This window comes from Malurus melanocephalus, unplaced genomic scaffold (assembly GCF_030028575.1).
Source record: "Malurus melanocephalus ecotype Western Australia unplaced genomic scaffold, MMel_1.1 scaffold_269, whole genome shotgun sequence".
In the NCBI taxonomy this organism is placed as follows: Eukaryota; Metazoa; Chordata; class Aves; order Passeriformes; family Maluridae; genus Malurus; species Malurus melanocephalus.
In genome coordinates this window covers 1,002,381-1,028,229 of record NW_026623501.1, presented here as the reverse complement: position 1 = coordinate 1,028,229, position 25,849 = coordinate 1,002,381, and the positions used below count along the sequence as shown (strand labels likewise).

At 42.6% G+C, this 25,849-nt stretch overlaps 2 protein-coding genes across 2 annotated transcripts; one reads left to right on the top strand and one right to left on the bottom strand.

Moving 5' to 3' along the window:
* Nucleotides 1-7,289: 7,289 nt before the first annotated feature.
* Nucleotides 7,290-11,160, bottom strand: LOC130579364 (proline-rich protein HaeIII subfamily 1-like). Its single transcript, XM_057376073.1, has 2 exons — nt 11,095-11,160; nt 7,290-7,982 (listed from the first exon to the last, which is right to left on the bottom strand). The coding sequence occupies exons 1-2, from the start codon at nt 11,158-11,160 to the stop codon at nt 7,290-7,292; spliced, it is 759 nt and encodes a 252-aa protein (XP_057232056.1).
* On the top strand, nt 7,501-25,757 carry CANX (calnexin). The gene is made up of 15 exons (XM_057376027.1): nt 7,501-7,583; nt 15,292-15,480; nt 15,947-16,020; nt 16,536-16,594; nt 16,808-16,949; nt 18,251-18,332; nt 19,464-19,656; nt 20,523-20,712; nt 21,443-21,556; nt 22,021-22,177; nt 22,490-22,705; nt 23,100-23,219; nt 23,323-23,461; nt 23,597-23,688; nt 24,291-25,757. Exons 2-15 carry the CDS (start codon nt 15,295-15,297, stop codon nt 24,342-24,344), a joined length of 1,818 nt encoding a protein of 605 aa, XP_057232010.1. The 5' UTR covers nt 7,501-7,583; nt 15,292-15,294; the 3' UTR covers nt 24,345-25,757.
* Nucleotides 25,758-25,849: the final 92 nt, after the last annotated feature.

The following is a 25,849-nucleotide window of genomic DNA, read 5'->3' as shown; positions in this document are numbered from 1 at the left end:
ACCTTCATTTCCCTATCTGTCCAAGTATCAAAGGAAGCCTCTCATCCCCCAACTTCTGCTTCTTTTAAAAGCCAGCCAGTTCTGAAATGAATCCTCGCCTCTGCATTCCCTTGGGTTTCTGCATCTCCTAACTCTGCAGAGAATACTGCACTGCTTGTTGCATTTGCATACAGTTACAGTGCTGCTCCTTAACCCCTGACTCACCATTTGCCCATGAAATATTGTTAGAATGGCCATGTTTAGGGTATTTTAACAATTTCCAGCTTTCCAGTCAGCTGCACTAAAGACTGAGGTGAAGCTAAGCTCAGGACAGTAAAGAACAAGCAAGAACATCACACCCTTAGGGCTATGCTGCTCACTCTCTTTACTCTGAACTGAAAAAAAAAACCAGTGGATCCCAGATTCTCACTAATTGTCTTCTTTGGTTGACATGCTCTTGCACAAATCTGCTTTTAAAAAGGTTCTTTGATTTCCGAAATAGCACTAAGCATAGTTTCCTTTCACTCCCCCAATAATCAAACAGCAGTGGCAGCAAGGCTCAAACACCRTAGGTGAGCCTGGAAGACAGGCTCTGCTATTCCCTTGGAATKAATCAGAATGGGCAGAAATGTTAATACACTCATCAAGGCCCTTTTTGTTTCCTCTTTGTCATGAACAAGCAGCTCCCAAGTAGAGCCCTCTTGTGTGGGGTAGGGCTGCAGGGTTCTCAGGGTGCTTGCTGGTGATGTTGACAGTCTTGGCTTCCCATCCAAAGGATTTTCAGCTGTCCACAAACTGTATCTCAKGTTCACCCTACACTTCAAGGGCCTCCTGGGTGACATAAAATAAAAACATTGACATTCTCATAAAAGAAACCTCCAGTACATCTCCACAGTTCACACGTTTTGCCCATTACCAGACACTTTTTGGGCAAGAGYTCAGAGTGACAACAAATGAATGAAAGTAAGTTTTCCTCTGTAACCAAATGCACACATCACTGTAATGCTATTTTGGTTTTGCCAGCCACAGCAATGCAAGGAAATGCAGCAAATTCCCACAGAAAATTCTGGAGGTTGGACCCACCAAGGTCGCCTTCACTGTGCACAGCAGTGGGCTGGAAGCAGGGKCTTAYTGYGGTCCTCCTCTTCATYTTGCTGSYACATCTGTGCCAACCCACTGCTGTCCCTGGGCACAGCACAGCCTGGCAGCAGCGACAAAGTCCTCAGCACACTGTTCCTGCTGGGCTGCGGAGGTCAGGCGGGTGCAGGACCACCTCCAGACCCCACAGCTAATCCTTTCCTAGGAGATGTCTATCACAAATACAAGCAGCAGCAAATCCTATAAGCCCTTCACTCCTGGTTGCTTTGCTCCCAGCAACAGGGGATGGAAATCYGTTCACCATTTCTGACCAGCTAATCCTGGGCTTTTGGAGCCTTGGAGGTGCCTGCACTTTTTGGGGATTTGGCTACAAGGCTGCCAGGAGCTGGGTGCTCCTGCGAGGCAGAGAAGTGCTGGAGACACATCTCACTTCTGGAGGCACAACTGGATCCTTCAAAACACAGGGTCTGTTTATTCCCTTCCTTCCTGGCACAGAATGGAGCCTTCTTTTGCAGAAAAGAGGCGGAATTTCAGTACGGCTCGGTGGGGAGGGGAGGACAGGCGAGGCCAGGAAGCGTGTGAGACGGGGCCCCAAACCACATGCCCCGTGCAAGTGCCTTGGCGCCGGCTTGGGAGGAGAATCCGGGGCCGGGAGGGAGCACCGTAATGCATTTTTGCCACCAGAAGGCAGCGGGGAGCTGCGGTTGGGAACAGCGGGTGTTCGCAGGACCTGCCCCGGCGAGAAACAGCGCAAAGAGCTTCTCCCTCTGCTGACTATAACCTGCCTTGTTACACTTCCTTCCCTCGTCCAGCCCCATTCGCTATCATTAGGAAAGCACAGGAGACTTTAGCGTACAGAGAAAGCAATTTAATTACGATTTGCTTTGGAAAATAGATGTGCATCAGTCTTGCTTTGCCCTCCCAATCTCCCGAAATCCTCCTGGGGCGGGCATAGGCGTGGACCCCGCCCCGGCATGGACCACCCCCATGGAGAAGCTGAGGCACTGCTGTTGTTTCCGGAGAGGGAGCTAAATGTGCGAAGTCCCTCAGCTCTGCAGCTCCAATCTATGACCCAGCGGTTATTAGGGATGCAGTGAGCGAATGTGAAATCCTTGCTGGCTGGTTGCAGCCGCCGTGGCCACAGCGCGGCTGTGCCGTGCATTTGCTCCTCCCTACATTTCATACGCGGGGAAGGAGCTGTTAYTGGGAAGAGGTTTCCTCTGGAGGGGGTTGTTTCTCAGAAGTAAGTCCCTGCTGCACGTTACTAACTTACAGAGGCCTTGGTAGCAATTTAAGAGGTTGTCAAGCTTAGTTTTGATGCTCCATATCAGTGACAACTGAATGGCACGCATGTCCCACCTGGATCATTCTGACAGTGGAGCATTTCAGCACCAACCTGCCTTCATCAGCAGTTGCGCTGGGTGTTACAAGTTCAATCTCACAAGTTGCTCAGGCATATCTACATCCGTGGTGCTTCTCAAAAAGCCAATTCTCCTAATCCAGCAGAGATAAAACCACCTATCTTTCAGTTGCTTTGCTTTGTAGCTGGGACAGGTGTCCAACACCAGCCACAGCACAGCCACAAGAACAYGCAGGAGGAAGCCACATGGAGGGTGGCATGCTGGTAACAGAAAGAGCTCAGTGTAAAACCACATGCAAGATTTAAGTGAAAACAGTGGTGAAGTATAAAAAATTAGAATCAAAAGATATAAAAAATAAGAATCAAAAGACAKTGTGCAGGGTACCAACCACATTGGGGTTTCTGTCTTCCTTAAAGAAAGGGAGTGGTGAGAGTTTCTTGGTCAGATACACAGACCTMCTAAAATCACTGAAAAGTATGTTTTCTGTTATCCAGCCCCTTCAGCTCCAGGAGCCGATGATTGCAAGTAGGAGAGTGGCCAGTGTGGAGAGGTTACTGAGTTAAGTGCTGCTAATTCCTTGTTTATTGACTTCAGCAAATTGGGATTAGGACGGGCCAGGGGTTCCAGGTGGTGGCCTTGTGCTGTTTACATGGCATGTCAGGAATGCAGCAGCTCTACCGTCATTTTGCTTGCTTTTTAAGAGATGTGGTGGGGAAAGCAGGCAGCTGAGTGGGAGCATTGTGCTGAGGCCAGCTCAGTTAGCCCAGGGTTGCATCTGGCTCCTGATGACTGACTTCTTGTGTAGGGCTGGAGGATCTTGTGTCCTGTCCCCTGAAGCCAAAGGGCAAGTGGGRTGTGGGTGGGGATTCCTGGGCAATCCTGGCCATGGGACCTCRCCATGCCCCAGAACAATCACATGTTATTATGGAAGAAGATTCTTTCTTCCTTGCTTCCTTCCTAGAGTCAGTCTGGGCATTGTCWTGCCCCTCTTCCCCCTAAACAATAAACCCATTCACCTCTTCCCTTTCTCCCCGGGATATTCTGTTTTAATGGAATTTCAATTGCTAATAATCACGCCCAACCAGTCTGTCAAACTTAAGGCATTCAGAAACTTGACCTTTGAAAACTGATTGATTTTTTGTTTGTTTGGTTTTTTTTTGGGGGGGGGGGGGTGTTGTTTGCTTGTGTATTTTCGTTGTGTGTTTGTAAGGTTTTATGTGGGTTTTGGGGGGAGGGGGTTGGTTCTTTTTTTTGTTCCTTAAAACAACTGCTTACAAACAAACAAAGCAGAAGCCCTGAGCCAGACAGACCCCAGCTGTACCCTGCAAGTTGGTACCAACTCACGGGAGGTTATCATACRGGAATTATGACAGAGCCATGAGCAGCTGGGGAAGAGCAGCTATTGTCAGTCACTCTCTGCTCCGGTGAATCTGAAACGTGTGAGCTAAAGTGGAAAGACTCTGTTCCAGCACGACGACTCTCTTCAAGCTCACTGCTTATCACGCTCAGCCCCTCTCTGTGCCATGTCTCTCAGAGAGCTGTGGGGATYGAGCATTTTTTTCTTTGCAAAATATTTTGGGTATTGCTGATGCTCTCAGGACACCAAGGTGGTTGCAGCCTCRTGCTGTTGCTGGCAAGTCTTCAGCTGGCTGGAAGATGCTGTGTGTAAATCCAAAGGGTAATCTGCATCACCCTAGTGATGGAATAATTCCTGTTAAATGCACTTCAACTACACTCAGATACAAATGCCTCAATTGTGAGACCCTCAGGGAAAACACAATTTTAGGGATATATGAGGCAAATGTACATCAGGTCCATGAAAGAACTGGTGAAAAGGGGAACRTAGAAGCCAAATGGTGCCCATCAAACTGGTGCCTGTGGCTGGGAAAGCTGTGTACAACCCATAAAAACCATCAGGATTTCCCTACCTTATGCAGGGAAAAAAAACCTAAACTAAACCTGCACCTACTGTCTTGTCTTGGGTAACTCTRAATTTCTGGGTCYCAGAAGTTTTCTGTAAAGTTCCTGCTCCTAGGGACACTTCCCAGCTTGTGCAAATAGTATCAGGTGCATAGATTGTCTTCTTCCACCTCAGGACTGTGTCTGGCTGTCTCCTTCCATCTATCAGTGAGTGCTCTGCTACTGCTTCTCTGTTGATTTTTTTATTCTATTTATCTGCTTCATCTTATTACAATTAATTCATAATACTTACATTCAAGTTTATTAGCTCTGAAAATCATAAGACTTTATTATTTCTCTTTTAGATTATTATCCTCCACCCATTGTGATAATGTTCTTGCATCTTTTCCCATCCTTTTCTCAAGCATGCTCTCCACTGATGTYCTTGTAAAGAAATGTGTTTTCCTTGGAAAGCATTCCAGGGCACATGGACATTGCCCCATACAGAGATGTGAGCTTGCCTTCCCTCCTGCAGTTCAAAGTTTGAAAGAGCAAAAGTCAATGTTCTCTCGCTGGTTGTCTGCCTTGACTGCCTCTCTCTGCCAGTATGGTGTCCCTCCTGCCACGCTGACCTGCTGGATTTTCCACTACTTCTTGCCAGTTTTCCAGAGGAGATGAGTCTGAAAAGATGTTCTAGTAGTGCTTGAAATGCAAGGAGAACTCTARCAATGTGGCAATGCCCTGCAGGGATTAAGGAAGGCAGAACTCTTCAGAGATCGTTTAAAAGGGAATTAAGAAAGTACAAGTGGAAAGAGGTTTCTCTGTCTGACAACAGTTAGGACAAGAAAAGTTCCCCAAAATGGAATTATTCAAATTTCTAGTACACTTATTAACTGAGCATTGCCTCTCACCTCTGAGGTGTGCAAATTCAGTCTCTGCCAGTCTCACCACACTGCCTGATTTCTGCCTTCCCAGTTCTACTGCCAGAGTCAGAGAATGACACCCTTCCCGAGTGTTTGTCAGTAGGACAAAGCAAATCTGCTGCAATGAAGCCTGAACACACCAAAATGTTTTTCCYTGGCAATGTCATGTTTGCCATGTGGTATCTGCCATTCTCTTTCATCTTCCCTGTCCTGCCACTCCAGAGTCTAAAAATACCACCTTCTTGGCTGCCAGAGCAGTTAAATCTCTGTGCATGTTTCTTCTGTTTCCTTTACTCATCCCTTTTGTTTTCCTTCTGGATTATCTTTCTCCTGTGTTCATTTTGTATTCCTTTTATCTAAGTTCAAACATCTTGAAAATCCCTGCATAGGATATGCTTTTAGCAGGTTGTTTTTTTTGTTGGGTTTTTTTTTTTTTTTTTAACTTGCATTGCCCCGTTCTCGATGACAAAGCAGCACAGGCAGGAGCCAGCTCCAGGGCTGCCTGCCTGTGCCATGATTCAGCAGGTTGTAAAAGGAAGGAATGTTTTCTTTTTTGGGAAAGGGTGGGAGAGAAAGGGGAAGCACYCACGACAGACGTGTGTGTATATTTGACTTCCTGGTGCTTCTGTGATCTCAGCAGGACTATTATGCTGCCCTGCAGTTGCATTGGCGTTAATAACCTGTTTCAAAAGAAAGACTTGAAAGATATTTGATGGAAAAATGGTTTAGCCTAAATTGAGGAGGGCACTTACTAAAATGTACTGCTTTGTTACTCTTTGTTTTTCCATAGTGTTTTTAAGATCTTTTAAGTATTTGCTATCTCCTGTGCCGTCTGTTGTTTGTAATTGTTTCCCTGCCTGTCTACATCTGCTCATTCAGGGTATAGCTCCACAGAGGGGTTTAGGAGGCAGCTTGRTGTGTTTCTGGAAAAATGTGTTTGATTCCAAACTTCAGTACAAGCAGGGATTTGCTGATTTAATTTATGCTGAGCCTTATTTCTGAAAGCCGGGGCCCTGCTTGCTTTGTCCTAACACGGTGGAATTTTCTCTGTGGGGAAACTTACACTGCTGACTCATTGCATCAACTCAAAACAGATTTATGTTTACAAAGGAAAAAAAAACCATCACCGTTTTCTTTCTTACTTTTTTCTGCCCCTCTTGGTAATACCAGATTAGTAATTTCTACAGAATACCTCCTATTTCCTGGATCAGGCTGCAGCCCACAGACCACACAGGAGTTCGCTCTGAGCTGGGTTGCTCAAACACAGCTTTGCATTTAACTCTTCTCAGCTGGAGCAGCTCAGAGACAACTCAAAGGTGCTCTAACTTCCAAAGTAGAAGGAGCTTGTTTTTCGCACCGTGGGATGTGTTTCCTCTCTCCCACACGGCTGTGTGAGCGGCAGGACATGGACACTCCTCAAATTTAATCTTGACCCATGTTCACGTGGCCTATCAAACCCAGCACCTCCTTTGGCTGTCCATCCCATCGGCACAGCAGGGACAGTTATTTCTGCATTTCCCTGTGTTTCTGTACTGTTTCCATGTACAAAAGTTCAACATAAATACATATTTCACCTCTGCAAAACTACATTACATTTTYGAAAYACAGCACAGCTTAAAGGTTCCGCAATTGCACAAGGCCTTYGGGCAAGCRGCCGCAGAGCAGCACTGCCATATTGCAAACACACYGGAGCATGTGTCACTGTTCACTGTTTTATTAAACCCTCGTRTTGTAATTGAAGAAAAAAAAAAACATCCGATACAATGCATTTTCTGAACAGGCAAGAAAACCTGAACACTTTTTCTAAGGAACAAGAATACATAAAGACGGCTTTGCTGTGTAACACAATGGTATTTGTGAGGCGGCAAGTGAGGGGCGGGCGGGCACGGCGTGAGGCGATCCTGGCCCCGCCCCCAGCGCCCCTTACCGCCCCCTACCGCCCTCACAGCCCGCCAGCCACCGCAGCGCCCCTGGACCGAGCCCCGCCGGGACCCCGCCCACATCCCAACGGCCTCCCCCAACCACCCAATCAGCGGGCACTTCCTGCAACCGCGTCMACCAATGACAGCGCTCCACGAAGGGCAGCGCCGTTGGGGGCGTGTTTAAAGGCGGGTGGCTCGTTGAGCGGCGGTAGTGCCAGGCAATCAAAATGCAGAAGCGGCAGCTGGGCGGGCGGGATGTTGTTCTGTCCGCCAATGGGAGAGGCTGAGCGCGCTGAGGCAGGGGTGGGGCTGGCGCGCGGCAGATAGGCGGGCGGCGGCGGGCGCGCGGGCACGTGACGGAGGTGAGGGGAGCCCGGCGGCGGTGGCCGGGGTGGCGGAGGGTGAGTGTTCCGTCTGTCCGTGCCCGCCCTCCGCAACCGCTGCGGCTCCGCGATATCGGGGTGCGGGAGCGCGAAACGGACCCGGCCGCGGCGGGGGAACCGGGCCTGTCGGGGGGTGTGCGGCGGGGCGCTGCTGGGCCCTGGGGGGTGGGCGGCCCGTGCACGGTCCCGGCCCCATCCCGGTGGTGGGAGGCGGCGGGGATCCACGGGAGCCAGGGCGAGAGGGACGGCCCGGGGAGGCCCCTGCGGCCGGGGGCGGGCGTGGAGCTGCGGCGGCGGCGCCGGGTCACGCTCGGCGCCCGCAGGGCTCGGAGCGGCCTGGGGGGAGCGGTGGCTCTTCTGGTAAGTTCTGGGAGCGCCGCTCTGGGCAGCTGCTGGTGCCAGGGCCGCGGGGTGGAACTGGGAGGGAGGCGAGGGTTGGAGGTGGATGTGGGCAGCGTGCGGTTAGGTTTTATCTGGCTGCGTGTTCCAGTGTCGGAAATAATTTTGAAAGTGCTCCCCATGAAGCCCCGCAAAGAGAGAGCAGGAGGTGGGTGCGAAGCATGGCGTGGGCCTGGTTGAGGCTGTGCGAGGGGAAGGAGAAATCTCTGGAAAGGGGGAGCTCAGGGCGCGGAGCTGGAGGCCCAACAGGTGAAGTGCAGGCGAGGAATCTGCAGCAAGATCTGAGAATCTGCGGGACTTGAAATGCATGCTTTGATTTTTGCCAMCCAAATATTGTTCGCGTTGGGTGTCTTTAAAATAGTGTATAAGTGACACCTCAGTTCTCATTTTTGGCTGAGGATTGTATTGTGTGCTTTTAAAATTAAAAAAAAAAAAACCCACACCTTTGAATTAAAGCCTGTACAGCACACTGCTTTCTTGACTGTACTGATTCTAAGTAAGAATGAACTTTCTAAGTAATGAACTTTCACATGCAGGTTTGTGGTTCAGAACTTTCTAGGCTGCAGAAAGAGAAATGCTGCAGGTGATTTGGTTGTGAAGGGAAACAGACATGTATTAATGGCAGTAGTAATGGTAAAGGTCCAGACCTCAATATGATGAGTGTTAACATAATTAGGGCTGCAGAGTTTGTGCAGATCATCATGGAAAACTCTTTCTGGAACCTATTTAGAGTATGTTAGATGTCTGAAAACTGGTATCTAGGCATGTAATGTATTTCTAAATSCAGTGTGTTTACTTAACGTCGTCAAGTAAGCATAATTAACACATGGGTTTTATGGGACAGTTTTGCACATTGTGGTTTTAGTTGTTACTAAAATACTGCAAAGAGATACAGAACTATAATAATGCATGMGCTAATGCAGATAAAATAATGGTTAAATATAGGCTGCTATATATATTACTCTRTGTTCATGCAGAAGTACCTGACTTTAAAGGCCATGTTACTGTAATTTGGCTGCATTAGATGGGCTTATGCAAAACACTTAATCAAAGGAGGAAAACTTTATGTTTGTATTAAATTTTAGTATTTCCATTTTTAAAAGAACAACATTATGAAGAAGATACTTGTACAATTCATAGACAACGTCACAAGCTGTGTTTAATATGTTAACTGCTTTTTAGGATCAACTGCCCCTCTAGGAAGGGAATCTAATGTAAAATAGTAAGRAAGTTTGCAACTTCCATCAGATTACTCTCTCATTTGGTGTGCTGCAGCACCTCCCCCCTGAGTAAATGAATAAATCTTTTACAGAGAATACACTGAGATTTGTACTTAGCCCTGCCTTTTACTTCCTTTTCTGGCCTTTGATTTTCTGCCTCTGGTAGTARTCATGGTGGCAGCTTATTCTTGCTGGAATCAGTTCTGTAGCAGGACGAACTTGAATTGATTTCTAGGTGTGATGGTCTGAAAGATCTTGGGGTGCCTCCAGATCTGCTCCCACCTAATATAATTTTCCTAGCAGCCCATCTGTTTTATGAGGTCAAAAAGCCTCAYGGTTCTGTCTTTACCCTCCAAGGACTTCCAGTTCTGCAGGAAGGATATCTGTGCTGACAAACAGTATCTGCTGTTTGCTCCTGTACTGCATCTGCACTGTTGTACATTATTTTTAGAAACTGGCATATTTGAAATGCCTATTAAAAGSAAGCTTTGTTGCTGTCCCTTTTCACACCTAATCCCTTGCCTGGTTTGTGCTCTCTACAACCCAAACAGGAAGCAGCTTTTTCTGCGGGGCTGTCCAGGTGAAGTTTGTCTAATCCTTTTCAAGAGACTTCTTCCTCATGTAGCAGTRTATCCTAGCCACCCCTTACTTGAGGAAAAAAAAAARTGGGGGTGGGGAAGAAAACACCCACATGAAGAGTTCTTGCTTGGGCATTTTGTTAGGAAGGTGGCAGCCTTGCTTGCTGTTCATTGAGTTGAAGGTTCACAGTGCTGCAAGTTGTGAGCTGAAAAACAGTATTTCAGGGGGAAAAGTGTCTGCATTGTATGAGTTGCTGTATATATATGAACATAATTGTATTATATCTCTTTTAGAGGGGTGCTGAGGCACTGTACTTGTTGAAAATATAGTATTTGGCCACACAGTTCTCAGCTTCCTCATGGTGTCCATCCCCTGARTCTGCCTAAAGACAGGTCAGGCAGGTGCAGACCTGCACTGCAAACTGTGGCATTAAGCTGACTCTGCTGCTCACAGTTTTATTTCCTTTATCCTTGGCTACTTACTTTCACTGGTACTGCTGCAACTCTTTCTGCTTTTGCTGCTGTATTGGCCTGGGCTATTGATTCAGGGTTAAAATAACATGGCAGAAGGACTTCGAGCCATCTTAAACCAGCGGCTGGTTCATCATGAGGCTGTGTAAACAGTTACCCTGGCACCGCAGAGGAGGCAGGATGTGGAAGGCAGAGGGGTTGTGAGATGTAGAAGAGGTTTCCTCTGCTCTTCAGTAGTTCTGGCTTTAATTGGTGCACTACCAAGTAGGGTAACCAAGCCTTTGCTGCAAACCCACAAAACTCCCATTTGAGAGGGAAAACGGTTATCTRCGTCTCAGCCTTTCTGTTGTCTCCTTGCAATTTTTTTTTGTGTTGTGATGAATTGTCTTTACATTTGACTTTAAATTTTTCTTCCCTAATTCTTGCCTGGTGTGAGGCTGTGTTATGCTTGTCTTCACTGGTATGCTTCTGCTATAAATACCATATTGAAACCCAGTGTTTGGAGCACAGGACTTTGCTAGCAGATTTTGCTCTTCCTTTTGCTTGAGTCACTCACCTGAGATTTCAGGTGCTTCTGAAATAGAAACCATTGATGCTCATCCAGTTAAATTGCTGAGGTGTAGTTCGTAATGACTGATACTTTTATAAGATCAATTTAGTSTGACTGTTAATTTCTTTAAAAAAGAGTAAATAGTAAATTAAACTAGATAGCCAGTAGCCATTCAAATAMAGTTATACATTCTGAAATATGCTGAAACTGGCTTGATGAACCATTGAAATAGATTAGTAACCAAGGAGATGAATAAACTGGTTTTACAGGCTCTGTTTGACCTGACAGGGAAGTTACTAAACAGTATGTACTGGAAGAATGATAGCAAAGGTCTTGAAGATCCTTTCAATTTCACTCTCTTCACAGGACATGTACATGAGGGAGAATAATGACAGCTGTCTGTTGTATGAGTGTTTCCTATGTCATGCCAATAATTAAGAAGAACTTTCTTCTTTATGCCCAGAGATAGGGAAATTCTTAATAAAAATTAGTCTTTGAAGCTGTGTAACTTTCTTGAAAGCCTTGAACTCCAAAGGTAACAATCACAATATGTTAAGACTGCTGCTTTTGAGGCAAGAAGCTGATTCTTTTCATTTTAGTGAGATTCTGCTTCTGAATCTCACTCCAATTTGGTTTTGATTTTACTTTGTAAAAAAGTAAAGTTTGTGTAGTGCAGTTGTTCCAGGAATCTGTTTTCAGCACGCTGCTATAGGTCTTGTAAATTCTGGGGTAAAAGGTTTCAACCTTTTGACAATCAAGTGAACAGTGCTTAAATGTCAGCTCTGAAGTTTTCTGGGTAGAAGCCGGCCATGGGTGTGTGCAGAGAGAGTGYAGGAGCACTGGCACTCTCAAACTCTCTTCCTTGTTAGTACTTTGGGATTACTACTGCAGTAGTTTTGCCTTCGATCTGAGTGGTGTGCCAATGCCTGTAAGCGTCTGAAGACCTTATTTAAAAAAAAAAAAAAAAAAGCACATGGAGTTATCTCTGACTTGAAACGTTGTTATGGTGAAAGTGATGGTTGCACTGAAGTAGAATGGAGACGTCAGAAGCTCTCACTATTATGAAAGTGTTCCTTTGTTAATGGCTTTCTGCAGTTGAATGATCAGGAATATACCAACCTTCAGAAATATTGCACAGTTAATCCTGAAGAAGGGAAGTGCAAGCAGAGTAAAAGATGGCTAAGGATGGTAATTGCTTGGAAATTGGACACTTCTTCAAGGGAGAAATCTGTTCATAATAGAGTAAGCGGCTGGACATTTGAAGGTTAGGCTACATGTTGGGTGACTAATTGAACACCTGTATTTTCCAGCAACTTAAAGTTCCACTGAAAAATTGATTTATACCTGTTTTGTATAAAACCTGAGTTTCATCTCTCTACCCCTCCCCTCCTCTTCTGTTTAGGAATAAGCTAATTTACTAGGGCATAATTGTATTTATGTTGTGTCCCCAAGGATTGTATAAAGTGAATTTTAAATTTTCTCCTGTAGCAGTACATCCATTATGGATAGAAGTAACTTTTTAAATATAAAAAAAATCTGTGCTTCACCTAAATTGTTCTTCTAAGAACATAGTGCCTTCTTTTATAATTTAGTCAGATTTTATACTGTTACAGGTTAAACAGAATAAGGAGTTTGGCATGATAACTAGCAGTTTCAGAAGAAACTACCAGTGTGTACTCAAGGTGTGTGAATGGTAGCTTATGTTGAAATTTGGGACTGATTTAATGTGTAGGAAGTGTCCTAAGCAGCTTTGTGCAGTGATATAAACTTGTGGCAATTGCTTGCCAATGATTGTAAGGATGTAAAGACATGAAACTGGATTAGCTTCTCTTCAGACTTTTTAAGCTTTCTTTTTTGGGGGATGAAGCTTGCTTGGGAACTTGATCAGAAAATACTTCTCCCTTGAATTCAGGTTCAGTGAGGTCTCATTCAGATAAAGCATCAAGTGATAAGTGTGGACYTGCAGGGTAGATGATACCTGTGTCTGTATCAAGAGCACAGATGTGTAGTAGAAATGTCTGCCCCTGCTGCGTGGTCCCAAGCAGAATTGTCTRGTTTCATTAAAATGCTTTGACAGAAGAATTTCTGAGGCCTTGTGCCTTTGCCACTTGGGTGTGAGCATTTACTAAAGTCCGTTTSCTATTGACAAACATTTCTGAGGGGCTATAGTTGAGGTGGGATTGTGAAGTAGGTAATTATTACWTATGGAGTCACTACTGGCAGGAAATGGGTGCATGATTTAATTCTTTCACCAAAACTTTCATGCTGGTTGGCTGCTGGTGAGATTACTTAAAGGATTACTTGTATACTAAACCCTTAATACCCTTCGCACCCTCCAGTTGGAAGGAGGGATGCAGAAACTCCTTCCTTTTAGGAGAAGAGAGAATTGGCTCATTTTTAATCTTGCTATGGTTTTAAGATTAACTTTGTCATATCACTTTCCAAATCCTGACATGCTCATTCAATCTGCATAGTATAATTTGAAAGCTATTATGAAACTGTATAATCTTCCTGAATTTCACTCTATTTAAAAAAATATTTAATGAGGGCCTATTGTTAAGGTAAAACTAAGTGGAACCCTTTCCATGGAAAGGTGTTTTGTGCCATCTCATCCTTGGTTGCTTTAATCACACAGGGTACATCCAGAGCTCTAAAGATCACTTTTTCAGATGAAGTTTCAGGTTCTTGTTTCTGGACTGGTTTTATGCTGATGGGCATGACTKTATTCAGAGAGCACATTATCTGTGCTTGAAGAATTTGCATCTCCAAGGGTACTGATGTCTGCTTGATTGTTTTCATTCCTTGTTTTTGTGTTGTGGCTCTCACACTAATATTAAGAGCTTTGAGCTTTTTTGAGGTCTGAAACTGTTCTCAGTTTTGGCTGTACACTGTGCATTAAGCAAACAAGCTTTGCTCATTTATAGCAACCCATGAAAGTTTTTGTCAGCTATTCCTTCTGGAGYGAATGTCCTTTTGGCTCAGAGGTGTTTGGGAGCAGTTGCCTGAACTGAGGGTGGGGGGAGGTCTGTGCACATCCATTTGGATGATAATCCTTAAGGCCATCACTATTGATRGAACCCTGGCTGCAATTGCATGTTGCAGTAGTGGCAAACTGGACACAACCTTAGCTCAATTCTTTAAAATACAATTCTATTGTAGTTRTAAAACATCCTCTCTGTCATTAGAAGTAAGTTAAAGAATAATATAAGAATTGTAGATCTGGTATGCAGCAGATCTGGTAGTTTTGGAATATTGGATGGTGCTGATGAGCCTTTGAGAATGTAAACTCTTTTAGTTGCCTGAACATTCTTTGGAAAGTTAAAAGTTTGTTTTCTAGCGTGATCTTAAGCCCGCAAATGCACTGTTACCTCTGCTTGAGTTATGTTTGAAAGTCTGCAGGGCTACAGTGTGATGTAGGTGTGTGRGGGAAGGGGTGGGGGAATGTTTGGTTTTATACTTGTTTCCAGAAAAAATCAGCCTCAGTTATAACTCTGGTTTTGGAAGGAAAATTTGGAGTGGGATTCAAAGGAGAAAAGCTGAGCAAGGCACAGGTTGTTATTGTGAGGTTTTTGGGCAGATAAAACTGAACAGCATTCTAGGAGTGTTGCCTTCTATATTAATCTAAAGATGCAACGTTCTTGTCCTTTTTCTAGGAGAAAAGTCAAATTGAAACCCATTTTACTTAYTTACAAGGTATTTTGAAGTATGGCTTGCCAATGTCTGTCATATTTTAGGTGTGACAATGTTCTGAGCATCTTATGATTTAGTGTAAGTGTGATATTTTAATTCTGTAAGGCTTCAGTTAATAGCTACTCTTTCTTTGGTCATCTTGTTAAATTAGAGATTGAAAGAAGGGAGTTGAATCAAGTGGTAGTTTCCAGTAGCTTCAACTGCTTATAGGCATCTGGCAGTAGTATCAATGACTGTTGGCAGTAATTCTGTAATAAAACCTGGGGAAGGGGTCTGATGATTGAAAACACCAGAGTTCTGCATTTGAAAGGAGAAAAAATATATTGAACAGGAGATGAGGATTGATTACTCTGCAGGTTGCTCTCTGCTTGAAAAAACTAGGAAATTGTATTTCAATTCCTGGGCTGAATGGAAGCTTCAGTTCCTGCATGGTGCATGGTCCTTCATAAGCACAAAATAGATTTTCTTTTTAGGTTTTTACAGTCACATATGTTGTGGTGTCATGTATGTGTCTTCTGTCCTGCTTGTGGGCTGTGGCAGCGTAAGAGCAAAATTATGACACTTCTGCTMCATCATCTGCAGAACGTACACACATGGTTCTCCCCTCAGTTAACGTCTGTTTGGTATTAAATATTTAGCTTTTTGTTGTGTTCCTCTCCAGCTTTTAGAGCTGCCTCAGAGAGATRCAGTAAATGACAGCTGGAGAGATAAGTTTGCACTTCACCTGTTGCCTTGGATGCTCGGTTTTGTACCGAGAAGCAGCGTGTTGCTCTGCGTGCAGTGCTGGCTTGACCTCTTTGCTTTGTCTTATTTATCAGAGCATGGAGCTGAAATGGCTACTGTGTGCGACCCTGCTAGCCCTTGGGATCCTTGCTGTCCAGGCACATGATATGGATGAAGACAATGATGCTGATGATGTAGTTGATATTGAGGATGACTTGGATGATGGTATTGAAGAGGTGGAAGAGTCAAAGTCTGAAACAAGCAGTCCTCCTCCAGCTCCAAAGGTTTGCCATGGAACTTGTTTTAACAATTGAATTACTGCTTGTGTTTTGGTTAATGTGAGTCTCATCAGAGTTGCCTTTGCTTTTTTAACCTTTAATATGCTGTAATGTTGTTAAAGATGTTCTCTGGGAGTAGGGCTCAGAATTAAGGTTGGCTTCTTTATTCCTGTTCTCAAGTCTCCTGTGTTTTTCCAGAAGACATAGATCTAACCTTGAAATCTGTGATGTGAGTATCAGGAGTTAATGCTAATCTTTCCACCTAGGTATATACTTGAGTTTTAGTTGTGGACAAGAGCACAACAGCTTGGTACAAGCAGCAATATTTATGTAATTTCTGTATTTATGCTTCAAGAATGTGCAGGTGAGCTGTACTCAAGTGTACGAGGGAGTGTGAGCTTTACATGCCTGTATTTCTGTAGAATAGAGAGTATGTCTTGAAAGGTGCATAAATGCTCTTCTTTTCCAATAGGTTACSTACAGGCCACCAGTCCCAACTGGTGAAGTGTATTTTGTGGAATCTTTTGATAAAGGAACTCTGGATGGGTGAGTATAATCTAAAGGATGATTCAGTATAGCAAATAATTCAAAATCTTGGTGAAAGGCAATGAAACCCTYTCTGTAGAGCCTGTGTTATTCAAAACTGAATCAAAGAGCCTCTGTTTGGYGGGATTACAGTAGTGACTTCTCAAGGCTGGCTGTTCAAATGCTGGGTTAAACMAGTATTTCCTTAAGTTCTAGTAATAAAGGGGAGGTGAGGACATTACRTGTGGCTTTTTTACTTTCCTCAGGTGATGTGAGGATGGTAATGTGCTACTTCTGTCTTTTTTGCCAGAGCAGGGCACTTGTTCATGAGGCCATAGTCGTACCTTGGGAGTGGGAAGTGGTAAACACAGAAAAGTTGAAAAGTTTGGGAATAGAACTCCTCAGGGGATCAAGATACTGGTGTGTTGTCATGGGATAGCAAGGGCTGCCTTATCTTAAGGGTGCGATTTTTTAGTATGTGTGTGTGGGGTCGGGGGGAAGTATGATTTTCCAACCACTGGATGTTTRTCTTCTAGATGGATCCTCTCCAGAGCCAAGAAAGATGATACAGATGATGAGATTGCCAAATATGATGGTGAGTCAAACCCAGGTTTTGGATGATAAATATTTCTGATATTGTTTGTCATATATGAAAAAGAGGTGCAAGGCTTTCTTTTCTGTTTTTCAGCTAAAATTATACTCACTGAAGAAAATGGGGGAGGTGTTTATATACCTGGCTAACAATATGAAATGTAGTTTTGATTTAAACAAAATATTCACGCAGATTTTAAATAAATTTCTTCCCTAGGTAAATGGGAAGTCCAAGACATGAAGGAAACCAAGCTTCCAGGAGACAAAGGGCTTGTAATGGTAACCCGAGCCAAGCATCATGCAATTTCATCCAAACTTTCCAAGCCCTTTGTGTTTGATACCAAACCCCTTATTATACAGTAAGTAAAGAATAACTTGGTGTTCTGTTGTTTCCAGGGTGACATGATAGCAGGCTGAGGTTAATTCCGTAACTGAGTTTTTGTTAACTGGGYGTCTAGAGGAAGCAAGATGCTGTAACATATTGTTACACTGTTTTGAGTAGGAGTAAAATAGTAACCCAAATTCCCAAAGTGGAGTTTAGTAACAGTCTGGGTCCTTTGGAAGCCTGAAAAGGGAAGAAATCTGTGCAAGCTAGACTTGGTAACCTGTCTTGTGGCTTCAATTCACTTGATTTAATTGCAGTAACAAAGTCAGTTGACTGACTTTTTTACTGCTAATTGTGGAAGTCCTTGTCCTTTTGAACAAAATCTGGTCTGTAAGTAGGTCAGTGCACTTTCTTATGCAGTAGACTGTCCCCTGTTTCTGAGGGGAAGTGGACAGAGGGCTAAAGGTGCATTTGTTTCCTGTGTCTTTGTTCATTTGCCATGGAAGATGAACATCTTACGTAGCTCTGGTCATGACTGTTATAGAGTAATCTACTTGTATGTATGTTAGACAAGCAAGTCAGGGGAAAAAAAACAATTCAGTGAGAACAGTTGCATTGTGCATTATTACTGAGGTTATCAATTTTAAATAAAGAGTAAACTAATTCATATTTGCACAAGATAATGAATTGGTCACTTTACTTTGCACTGTATCATTTTGGCTCAAAAACAAGTCTAAAAATGAAGCCCAGTGGTTATCCACTCCCGCTGCTGGCACTGAGGATCAAGCATACTTGGCTTATTCCTGACAGAGTTGTTATGGCTTTTTCAGGCTCCTTGGCATCCCTAAATATACTGTTTATGCTTATAACCCTTAAGGGGCTTCTTGTAGGATCCAGTTGTTTTTGCTTTGGTTGTCTTGCAAGTTGAGTTGTCTGTCTACCATAGTAATTGTGGGGAAAATAATTGGTTTGTCTCAATCCCTGTTGAAGTGTCTTATATATTGGAAAGCTTTTCCTTCCTTCTCCCTACTTCTAGGTTATTACCTTCTAGGCCAGCACTCAATTTCTTTAATCTTTTCTGTCATGTTAAGTCTTCTAAATCTTCAGTTTTTCAAATGTTTCCTTGGTTCTTGTGMATATTTCTTAGTCCTTATGTCTTTATATATCARTATCTCTGTATCTTTAATATTCACTGAAYAAGTGATTTAAAGCAAACAACAACAAAACAATCTTACCRTTCATTTGTACTGAGAAACCTGTGATTGTGTATTACAAAAATAATTTTCCTCATGTATAACATGTGCTCTCCCCTTCTCTATCCAAAACTAAAATTAGGTATGAAGTAAACTTCCAAAATGGAATAGAGTGTGGTGGAGCCTATGTGAAATTGCTTTCAAAAACCCCTGAGCTGAACCTGGTGAGTAATGCTACTACTTTTGAGTATTAGCTGTGAAAGAACATGAAGTTTTTCCATTTGCCCTCTTTCTGAAGAGGCCCTTCTAGTGAAGGCAGTGGGGCCTGATTGCCCAAGTACTTTGCACTCAGTATTTTCCCAGTGCTTTCAGTTGGAGAGGGTAAGTACTGAAATGTGATCACCTCTTGAGTGGAAACTCTGAAGTTCCCTAATAGCTGAGCAGTTATAGGCCTTTGCCAAGCTCTGCAGTACTTCAGATTTTTCTGGGTTCTAGAGCTCAGCAAGAGGTGCCTAGGAGATTAGCCAGTTCCGAAGGCCTAAGAACTGGTTTTTGTCCTCCCATTCCATGAAATGGTTCAGCCTGTTTAGACAAAGCTGAACTACTGGGAAACCTTGCATAGGCTCTTGTAGCCTATGGGYTTTCTTTAGCCGTTTTCCTAGACTGTACTGAACGTACCTTTTATGACTGATTATCCATCCTTCTCCTTCTGCAGTGTCATTGGAGTTGTATTACTAAGAAAATTTCCAAACTATTACACTCAGAACACTACWTGGCTGCCTGATAAGTTTCATATGTGCACTGAATTTTCAGATAACATTAGCMAGAACAAATACACTTGYASAGTTCAATGGTGAAATGATTATATTCAGTTAGAACTTAGATTGAGGTAGTACCCCAGTTCRTAAGTGTAGTCTAAATGCAACTTGGCCTCACTTTTAGTACTGCTTATCACTTTGTGTGGAAGAAACTCAGTTTTTTTGCTAGTTATTCGTTATTGCCAGTAACTGATATTTTTAACTGATAGCTTTTAAAATACTTTATTGTAATGTAGGGATATACTTAAACATTGTGGCTGTCACTTGTACTAATCTTTTGGATAATACTTGAACAGCTGGTGTTTTCCAAGTGGAAAGTAGAGCCCAAAGGTGCAAAATTAAATAGCTTGGGACAGTTCTCAGCCCATTATTTTTTCTGGAGGCTTATATGAGGAATACAAGCTTTAGTGTGGCGTCTTCATGGGCTTCATATCCAAGTTGCAGAATAATTTGTAATTCATTAGGACTTCTTATGCCAGACAATGACTTAAGTCGTATTTCAAAATAATGGAGTTAAGTATTGCATTGTTTTTAAAGGATCAGTTCCATGACAAAACTCCATATACAATAATGTTTGGCCCTGACAAGTGTGGAGAGGACTATAAATTGCACTTCATCTTCCGGCACAAAAACCCAAAGACTGGCAAATATGAGGAGAAGCAYGCAAAGCGTCCAGATGCAGATCTGAAGACTTACTTTACTGATAAGAAGACTCATCTTTATACTCTAGGTATGGTGACTGTTAACTATGCGTGTTAATAACCACTACATTTCCTGAACCAAAAAAGCCATGAAGTGAGCAAGGTGAATAGTTGAATAGTTGTGCCAATGCACCATGCAACTGAAAACCACTTGAAAACTTCAGATGCAAAAACTGACTGTCTATACAAACTGTATTTCATCCTCCTATGATTCATGTAAGAAAGGTTGTGAGACTTGAACTTAATAGTTAAAGGTGAGCTGAATTTCAGGGTAATTGTGATTTGAGTATTTCTGAAATAATTACTAMCATTTATAAGCTGCCTGAATGCTACCTCTGAGTAACATGGGGTAGACTAGGCTTTAGATGTAGAGTCATTGTGGTTTGTTTTGTTTTTGTTTGGTTTTCTGCTTTCATGTGCCAGGCAAACTCAGGAGTTCTTGAAATAGTGTCTGATATATTACCTATAATTAAAAGTTTTCAGGATGTACTTAGGAGTATCTATAGCTTTTCTTACTAGGAAAGGATAACGGAATGAGATGAAAATTCTCTTGAGTCAGTAGGAAATCAGTAGAGTATGAGTATATACATTGTTACTACTAAAGCAACACTTACTGTGCCAAAGTCAACTTGTGGTAACTGCTTAATCACTCTACAAACCTCTGTGCTTTTAACATATTTACAGTAGAACTTCTGCCAGAAGTCTGTCTCTTCACAAGGTGAGATGTGGTACATCATCACTAGYTGTACTTTGGCATAAGGGGAAAGGTTCTTAACAGTTCTTTAAAGCAGTTGATGGGTAGGTGGTAGCTTGGATTGAATAGTGGGGGTGAGGGATGCTTTATGACTCATGCTTCGTATTGTACATGCAATGACTACAGCTTTTTTCCTTACAGTCTTGAATCCTGACAATAGTTTTGAGATATTGGTYGATCAGACAGTTGTCAACAGTGGGAATTTGCTAAATGATATGTCTCCTCCTGTGAATCCACCCCGAGAGATTGAGGACCCAAATGACCAGAAGCCTGAGGACTGGGATGAGAGGCCAAAAATCCCAGACCCAGATGCTGTTAAACCAGATGACTGGTAAGGTGTTGGAAGGGTGGATTTGAGGGAGTCCTTWGGCTGACAATTTGGTCCTGATCAAAATGTCTTTCTCACATGACCTATGGAAGATCTGATTACCCTTGTAATCAAAACACTATCAGTTTAGGCATCTTACAGCACTTCAGTAGGCAAAGGCAGACTTGTTCCACATCCTCTGGAAATTACTGTTTAGTGTGCCTGTTCCCATGTTGGCCACAGGCAAAGATTTTTACAGAAATATTTTTGCTACTTGTTACTTTTATCCTTGATAAGATCAAAAGATGAGCTGGAGAAGGTATGATTGAAAGCTGTTTGTAGTTGTTTGTGTAATGTATAGATAAGGTAACTGAAAAATCTAACTCCCTAAATAAGAAACTGATCCTGGCTTTCTGTCTTTGTATCTGTACTTTGTAAATTATAGACTCAATTTCAAGCGCAGTTTTTGCAGCTGCTGCTAAGAAATGGCATTTGCTGTAATAAGCCCTTTCTAGATTGATTTTAAAAAAATTAGTAGTAGTACTTTGCCATTGGTACCTTGATATGCCATGAGGCACATGTGTAAGTAGTGACTGCAAGGCAATTCCTTTCTGAAACATGGGGTGACCCTGCCACAAGGGAAGGTGGCTGGCTGTTTAGATCAGYGGGCTTGTTCAGAATCTGTAGAATCATGCCTTGGTGTTGAGAACTGTTATGTGTTGTGTATGTTAATACGTAATGCTCTGCTCTCAAGGGACGAGGATGCTCCTGCAAAGATYGCGGATGAGAACGCTGTGAAACCAGAGGGCTGGCTGGATGATGAGCCAGAATATGTAGCAGATCCTGATGCTGAGAAACCTGAAGATTGGTAGGTTCGCTGCCTATTGCAAATGGCAGCAAATACTTCATGACTACTGATGTTTGCAGTTCATTGTTGCTTCCTGACAAAGTTTCTGTTCAGGCTATTTTGCTTCAAAAGTGGAAGGCAGAGGTCTGAGGAACCTTGTCCTGCATTTACCTTGGCATTTTTCAATTCTTCTGTGACTGTAAGCAGAATAGGGCAGATACATTCATCTTGAAGTAGTACCTGTTTGGAAGGGGCAGTGGGAAGAGGGTGTGCTCACTGACTGGCTTTCGTAGATCTGTGCTTCACAGTTAAACTTTGTATAGCATAGGTCTGTAGGTAAATATACTGAAGGAACAAGGATTTCAAAGACTAAGTATCTCTATTCTGTGGTAAGAATTTTAGTTTTTCCAGAAATCCGACATTGTCTGAGCCTTATTCTGTATGAAGGGAAGGGGTGGACTTCAAAACTGAATTTCCCTTTTTAGGGATGAAGATATGGATGGTGAATGGGAGGCGCCTCAGATTGCAAATCCTAAATGTGAGACAGCTCCTGGCTGTGGTACCTGGCAGCGCCCAATGATTGACAATCCAAACTACAAAGGCAAATGGAAGCCTCCTATGATTGATAAYGTGAACTATCAGGTTGGTGTTTTCRTTGCTTAAGCTGGGGGCTAATGCAGCATCTTTCTTAAAAAAAGCAGAACTATTTAGATTCAACAGGTGCAATTAAGCATTGAAGTGCTGTCATTGTTGTATTGTGTTACAAGTGGACAGATTCAGAGTGCTTTCTTACTAGGCATCACTTCATTGTGTTGATTCCCAAAGCCTGGTAAGTTGCACCAGTAGATGTTGTCATTAAGTGCAATGGATTGTTATTTCTCTCCAATCATTACGGGCTGAAAACTAAAATTTGCCTTCCATTAGGTGAGGCTGATTGTCTTTTGTCTTTTCTAGGGTATATGGAAACCTAGAAAGATCCCAAATCCAGATTTTTTTGAAGACTTGGAACCTTTCAAGATGACTCCCTTCAGTGCTGTGGGACTTGAGTTGTGGTCCATGACATCTGACATCTTTTTTGACAACTTTATCATCTGTACTGAAAGAGCTGTGGCTGATGATTGGGCCAGTGATGGATGGGGACTCAAAAAGGCAGCTGATGGTGCTGCAGAGGTGAGAGATGAAGATTTAATAGCATGCTGCTGAGTGGAACAGTAGAAACACCTCTGCTCATCTGACAGCCTTTGTCAATATATACCTGTATGTACCATGAGGGTTTTGCTAAACCAGACTGGAACCTCAATGTGTAATTATATTATGGTAATGGTTGCTGTAAGTAACTGGGAGTACTCACTGCTCTCTTCTTAGTTTTTTTATATTTGGACTGTTTAGCCTAATTCTTAATTTGTAAGCTATGGAAAAAGTACTTGTGCAGGTCAGCTTGATTTTTTTTGGTCTAAAATATGTTTAAAGTTGCAAAAAGCCTCTTTGAACATTCTGTAGCTTAAACTTAGCTGCTACAACTTGCTGTATGGGATGAAATTTGAGAGTTCTTTTGGTCTTACAGCCTGGTGTTGTGGGCCAGATGATGGCAGCTGCTGAAGAGCGTCCCTGGCTTTGGGTAGTCTACATTCTCACTGTGGCTTTGCCAGTGTTCCTTGTAGTCCTTTTCTGCTGTTCTGGGAAGGTAATGCATTTCCTCTGATAATCAGTATCATGTTTAAAAAGAGGTTCAATAAAATGTACCAGAATGTCACAAATAATTGTCTGGGTTTGACACTGTCTTTCAGAAACAGCCAAGTGCTGCAGAATATAAAAAGACTGATGCTCCTCAGCCTGATGTGATGGATGATGAGAAAGAGGAAGAAAAAGACAAAGGGGAAAAAGAAGAGGAGGAGGAAGAGGAGGACRCAAATGAGGAAAAGCTTGGTAGGTAAATTAGATTATCTTGAGCAATGTTCTTTGTGACAGAATAAACCAGCAGGATTGGCAGATATGGAATAAAGCTAATGGTGAGCTGAAGAGAAGTCAGAAAGGAGAATGGTATTTTTTTATTTCCCTTAGAAGAGAAGCAGAAAAGTGATGCTGATATAGGAAGTGCTAGTCAAGAGGAGGAAGAAGAGGAGGAGGAGGAAGATAGGAAACGTGCATCAGAGGTAAGAGTGCTTGATCTTTGAAGGAAACTTGTCCATTTTCTTTCATAGGTTATGTAGAACAGTAGGCCTTTCKACAGTGTTAAAAGTTAACCTGGCTCATGTGACCCTCCCTCCCAGTTCAGAACTTAGGAAAACTAAATTATCCTGAAGAATAGGATTTGTTGTGGCTGACTGCAGCAGAGTGGGGCACCCTGCTAAAGGCACTGCTGGAGAGCCTGCCTTGAGAGAGGAGTGGKACTGTTGGAAGGCATCTTCTTGAGGCAAAAGGCTTATTCAGCTTTGAGTGCAGTCAGGATGTGACCTGAAGTGCTCCACACTGACACAATGGCCGACTTTAAAATGGGTGGAGTGTTGCTTGAAGTTAAAGGATTCTCACAGCAGCAGAAGCTGTTGAGCACTCCCAACAAATAGTGTGCGTGCATTGTGAAAATGAGGAATTTGCCTGTTAGCCACAAAGTACTTACAGCAGTAGCTCCTTTCAAAAACTAAATTCTAATGTAGAAATGAAAGTAGATTATTCTTTGTAGATTTTCTCAAAATGGTTATTAAGGGTATATTTAGGTTTCATTTTATTGATGTTTACAAAAATTACTTTCTTTCAGGAGGAGGAAACTGTGAATAGATCACCCAGAAACAGAAAGCCAAGGAAAGATTGAAAAAAGTCATAAGAACTTGATCTGTGATTTCTTTTTTTTTTTCTTTTGTTATTTTCAAACATGGTTCTGGGAGAGGACCTTGGACACCTTACATTGAAACTTGGACAAACCTCAAGATTTCACCATCCACAGTTTCCAGTCACACTATCCAATGTAATGGAGTGTCTAGCAGTAAAATATTTGCAATCATCTGTTTTAAAGAGCATCATTCCTGTAGAAAGAAAGCATTTAATATAATGGGCTGTGGATTTTGGAATGTAACATAACTAACCTTTTCATTTTTGGTTTTAAATATTCTTTTTTGTTCTTAAGTAGATTGGTAGAATTTTTCCAGTCTCAAACCTTGGCTTAATTTAATATATTAATTAGTGAAATATAACAATGAATCTTGAAAGTGCTAGATGATAAAAATGCAGTTTTATAACTAGTTTTTTTTACAAATATGTAAATTCCTAAATGCACCAATGTCTTTATACCCCTTAGATTTTGGTAATTGTTTGAAGAAAAGTTGTTAATGCATTTGACAACCCCCCTGCCCTCAAAAGAAAAGAAAACTAGGGGGGGTGTATGGGGAAAACAGTAGTGAAACTTTGTAATCAATCAACTTCATTCTTTTGGGGGTGGGGAAAGAGGAAGAAGGAGTGGAAGGAAGGGGTTAGGCAGTCCATAGAATATATGCATACTGTGCATGGCTAAAGCCCTGTTAAGTGTTGACAAACGATCTAGGATTTGGAGTGGGTCATCTTAATRTGGCATTTAATCCTGCAGACCTTGCAAACAACTGTTTTTGTTTGTTCTTAAACTCTTTGTAAAGCTGAGGGTTGTTGGGGAGGTGTGGTTAGGCTACTTCCCCCTTTGCCCTTTGTTCAGCCACTGGTGTTTTCCTCTGTCTGTGATGATACAGCTCTTCCTGAGAGCAGCTTTGCCTCAGTTGCTGAAGCACTTCATGCTCAGTTCATTGTCAAACTCGATTTCATAGCTAGGCCTACTCCTTTCCAGGGTCCAAACACTGAGTAAGACAGTGTCCCATATCCTCTCRCTGTTGTCACTGTATGTCTGCTGTAGAAATGGGGGAGGTAGCCAGGTAGACAAGTTGAACTGAGTATTTGTTARGGAAAAAAAACCACAACCAAGATGTCAGTATTGTAGGTGGGAAAGGAGCATGTGGAATATCTTAACTGGTATGTGAAACTGTTTTAAGTCCTTTTATCTACTCTTCATGTAACAAGTGCATTCTAAATTATATTGTGAATGTTAGGAAGTTCCAATTCCAGCTGAATAAATTTTTTTAAAGTGTTGAGTCTACCATGCTACACTGTTTCAAACACTTTTTTTTGTGGAATGCAGGTGAGCACTACAAGAGCGTTACCTCTGAGGGTGAAATGGATGTAATTCATTAAACTGTACCAAATATGTTGGCGTTTGGATGTCTATATAGATGAACTTTTGCCTTTGTTTARAATGAAATTAAATGTCCTGAAATTATTCTTCTTGCACTGAATTTA